Source organism: Macrobrachium nipponense, chromosome 32, assembly GCF_015104395.2.
Source record: "Macrobrachium nipponense isolate FS-2020 chromosome 32, ASM1510439v2, whole genome shotgun sequence".
Lineage (NCBI taxonomy): Eukaryota > Metazoa > Arthropoda > Malacostraca > Decapoda > Palaemonidae > Macrobrachium > Macrobrachium nipponense.
The window spans coordinates 45,632,902-45,637,912 of NC_061094.1; the positions used below are offsets into that span (position 1 = coordinate 45,632,902).

Here is a 5,011-nt window from a genome sequence, read left to right on the forward strand (position 1 = left end):
TACTTTTCGTCCATTTCTAATGAGTACGTCACTAGCATTAGGAGCTGTCTCTATCTTTGTTTCCTGATGTATATACATACATACATATTTATACCAAAATGCATATTTTCTTTCATAAAAGCCTTTCTTCCCATTTGAAGGGTTTGGCACCAAAACGGTAATGGGTTTGACACCAGAATGGTACCACCGGTCAACAGATCCTCATATCAATTTACAGCTGGGTAGACTGGTTAGCAGCGGGCCGGAAGTAATCAAGGAACCTAGCAAATGCGAGCCGAGCGCTGAACCAATTTGATATGACCCTCAGTTTTATTGATTGAGCTTCTTAAATTAAAAGTGGCTGGTGGGACAGCCATATGAATGCTAATTAAAGCATCAAATTCCTGTTTTAAAACCAGCATACTTTGTCTCTCTCTCTCTCTCTCTCTCTCTCTCTCTCTCTCTCTCTCTCTCTCTATTAGATATGCTACTAGAATACAACATTCAACAAATAAATCACCTGCCAACAAGAAAGGAAAATACTTTAGACCTAGTATTTGTGAACGAGATGAATTATGTTAAAGAAATAATAGTTTATAATGCGAGTATTTTCAGACCATAAATGTCATAGAATTAACAGTTCATTCCAAAGCAAGTGAAAATAGAGATAAGCAAGAAATGAAAAAGTGGGAAGGATATGGAAAATACAACTTCTACAGTAAAAATATAAAATGGTCAGAAATTAATGAAGAATTAAACAAAGATTGGGATAACATTTTCGTAAGTGATGACATAAGGGTAAATACGGAGATATTATATAAAATATTGGAGATAATAGTGGAAAATATATACCGAAGAAGAAAAGTAAACATCATTCATGCATAACCAAGAGACAGAAGAATCTTGTTCCATGAAAATCAAGAAAGTGGAAAAAAAGGTCTTGCAAAAGAAAAAAATGCATGGAAAGTTATAGAACTAAAAAGTAAGATAGAAAATGCAGAACAAAAGATTATACAATCAAAAGAAAAATGAAAACGGGACTTGAAAGAAAAACCCTATTAAATATCAAGCAAAACCCCAAACTATTATACTCATATGCGAAGAAGATGAATAAAAGAAGAATAGAAATAGGCCCTCTGAGAATTGGAAGGGAGATTAACGAATGAAAAAAAGGAAATTTGCAACATACTGGCAGAAACGATATTAAGAGAGAATTCACCCCTAGAATAGATAATGAAGATAATATATAGAAGTAAGGGATGAAAATAGTGAATATTTAGCTGACATAGATATTAATGAAGCTGATATTGTGCAGGCTATTAATGAAATTAAAAATGGAGCTGCTGCAGGGCCTGATGGAATTCCTGCTATTTTGTTAAAGAAAGTAGTCATTCTATCGCAAAGCCACTTGCAATATTATTAAGACAAAGTGTAGATACAGGCAAGTATATGATGAGACACAAATTAGCGTATAATTACCCCTACTTTCAAAAGTGGATCAAGACTGAGAGGCAAGTAATTATAGGCCTGTGAGTCTAACATCACATATAATGAAAGTGTATGAAAGGGTAATGAAGGAAAAATATATGATTATTTAATAAAAAATAATTTGTTTAATAAAGGACAACATGGTTTCGTACCCGGAAAAAGTACACAAACCCAACTGTTAGTCCACCGTGAAAACATATTCAAAAATATGAAAAAGCGGAAATGAAACAGATGTGGTTTATTTAGACTTTGCAAAAGCTTTGATAAAGTAGACCATAATATATTAGCGAAGAAAATTAGAAAACACAATATCGTGGATAAAGTAGGAAGATGGTTAAAAGAATTTTACACAACAGAAAACAGATAGTTATTGCAAACGACGAGAAATCGGATGAAGCCAAGGTAATATCCGGTGTGCCGCAAGGTACGGTGTTAGCTGCAATACTGTTTGTTATTATGATTGAAGACATAGACAATAATGTTAAGGATTCGGTAGTGAGTAGTTTTTGCAGATGACACAAGAATAAGTAGAAGAAATTACTTGTGATGAAGATAGGAACGCTCTACAAAGAGACCTTAACAAAGTATATGATTGGGCAGAGGTAAATAGGATGGTATTTAACTCTGATAAATTTGAATCAATAAATTATGGACAGAGAAAGAAAGCTATATGCATATAAGGGACCTATAATGAGACCATCACAAATAAGGAGCAGTTAAAGACCTTGGTGTGATGATGAATACATGTTATGCAATGATCAAATAGCAACTCTGTTGGCAAAATGTAAAGCAAAAATGGGAATGTTGTTACGGCACTTCAAACAAGAAAAGCTGAACACATGATTATGCTTTATAAACATATGTTCGTAGTCCACTTGAATATTGCAATATGATATGGTACCCACACTATCAAAAGGATATTGCACAAATAGAGAGTGTACAAAGGTCCTTTACAGCTAGAATAGAAGAAGTTAAGGACCTAGACTACTGGGAAAGACTACAATTCTTAAAATTATATAGTCTGGAAAGGAGGAAGAGAACGCTACATGATAATTCAGGCATGGAAACAGATAGAAGAATAGCAGAAAATATCATGGAACTAAAAATATCAGAAAGAGCAAGCAGAGGTAGATTAATAGTGCCCAAAAATATACAGGAAAATAAGGAAAGCACACAGGACATTAATCCACTACGCACCAGCATCGATAATGCAGCGTCTATTCAATGCGTTGCCAGCTCATCTGAGGAATATATCAGGAGTGAAGCGTAGATGTGTTTAAGAATAAGCTCGACAAATATCTAAACTGCATCCCAGACCATCCAAGATTGGAAGATGCAAAAATATACAGACGATGTACTAGCAACTCTCGCGTAGACATTAGAGGTGCCATCACACTGAGGGACCTGGGGCAACCCGAAGCAAGATGTAAGGTCTGTAAGGTAAGGTAAGGTCTCTCTCTCTCTCTCTCTCTCTCTATATATATATATATATATATATATATATATATATATATATATATATATATATATATATATAGATATATATATATATGTGTGTGTGTGGTGTGTCTGTGTCGTGTGTGTGTGTGTGATTTGTGTGTGTACTCATATATATTTATATATCTATATATATATATATATATATATATATATATATATATATATATATATATATATATATATATATACACATACATATATAAGCGCTTGCATGTGTGCCTGTACCTGTGTCAGATGGTAAATGCCGAGGTATGATTTGTTTGTTTATAAATATTTGAGACCATGTACATACATGTGATATATTTGATTTCGTACTTAAAAACATAATCCCCGGGAATATTTATTTTATGCTGAAAAACGTGTAGCGAATTGCAGATAAATAAATTCATTTCGTCAAAGCTTCTGGCTGCAATATTTTCAACAGACACGATAATTTTTATATTTGACTTTATGAATAAAAGAATTGAGCGTCATGTAGTAGTAGTCCCTGCGATTTTTCAAGTTTCATGATATTACTTTGGAAACTACAAATCTTGCGCCCTGGAGAAATAAAAAGAGAAAAGGTTTAATATGAAGTCAATAAGAAACACACAGCAAATGTGTGTTTCTTATCGAAGTATTTATGTTTCATTTCTTGCTACATCAGGATCTGATCTTTCATTCATTCAAATAAATGTTTTATATATTTTATCTTCTGCTACAGAAGTGTCTCATCTTTTATTCATTTAAATAATTTTTTTTTTTTTTAAATTTTTTTTTTTTTATTTTTTTTTTTTTTTATATATTCATCTCTTGCTAGAGCAGTGTCTGATCTTTCATTCATTTATATACATTCTTTTATGTTTCATCTTTTTCTACAGCAGTATTTGCTGTTTTATTCATTTAGATACATCAGTATCTGATCTTCTATTCATGTAAATACATTTTTTTTTTATATTTCATTTCCTGCTGGAGCAATGTCTCATCTTTTATTAATTTAATTTTTTTCATGATTCACCTGCTACAGGAGTATTTGCTGTTTTATTCATTTAAATACATTTTTTTTTATGTTTCATCTCCTGCTACAGGAGTATCAGCTCTTTCACCAACTGAAATCCATTTCTCCCCCTAAACGTTCCTCGTCCTTCGTCAGGTGCTGGTCAGCGGATCCCGTCTGCCTCTCAACAGAGAACTCCTGCAGATGGGCGTCGTCTCCACGTCCTCCGCGCCCATACCCATCTCCCAGTACGACAGCTCTCCTTCGCCGCCTCCACCCCTGAAACATTCGACGCCGCCGCCCACGCCTCCTCCTCCATTAAGGGCGTCGACGACGACGATGAGTTCCTTCGTCACCACAGAAGTCTCTCCCGTCATTGGCACCGCCTTGGCAGAGGCGATGCTGAACGCGAGGGCGGCTCAAAAAGGGGCAAAGCCGGAGTGCCCGACGGAGGATGAGAGGTCTCTTCTGGAAACGCTCCTGGAGGAGGAGATGGTTGAGGCAAGTCCTGGTAAGTGGCACACACCAGCGGGCTACACACCCGCATGCAACTTTATACACATACACACACACACACACACACACACATATATATATATATATATATATATATATATATATATATATATATATATATATATATAAGTGTATATATATATTTGGGGGTATGCTGTATGTATATATGTACGTATATATGCATGCATGTACATATAAAGAATATCTCCCTGATTAACCCTTCTTCAAAACTTAAACTTACTTAATCAAAGCTGCCCAAAACATGTTGTTATTTTTGAAGATTAAGCTGGCCTTTGGCAAGCACGGGCTCTTGCTCATAGAGCAGCCCGTAGCCAAAACATGAAAAATGCTAAACTGAAGTGTACCAGTGTATGCCAATCCTTAAATCATAACATAACCGTTTCTTAAAAGGAGTCGGGTTGAATGCTTCTTGAAAACAATTAATAAGGACAAAGAATTTCCTGTCATATTTCACAGAAGCCAGTTATCTCCGATCCGCGTACAGAAATTCCAAAGCCATCCATTTCTGAGATATGAGAATGATAAAAGTAG

At 34.9% G+C, this 5,011-nt stretch overlaps 1 protein-coding gene and 1 pseudogene across 1 annotated transcript in view; one reads left to right on the top strand and one right to left on the bottom strand.

The window, feature by feature from the left end:
• Nucleotides 1–4,893, top strand: part of LOC135207420 (calcitonin gene-related peptide type 1 receptor-like) — a 74,238-nt pseudogene extending 69,345 nt beyond the window's left edge.
• A 30-nt stretch (nt 4,894–4,923) lies between these two features.
• LOC135207421 (actin maturation protease-like) overlaps nt 4,924–5,011 on the bottom strand; it is a 79,307-nt gene continuing 79,219 nt past the window's right edge. Inside the window, exon 3 of the mRNA XM_064239146.1 lies at nt 4,924–4,985. Coding sequence (XP_064095216.1) covers nt 4,924–4,985 — 62 coding nt within the window. The remainder of the gene's footprint in view (nt 4,986–5,011) is intronic.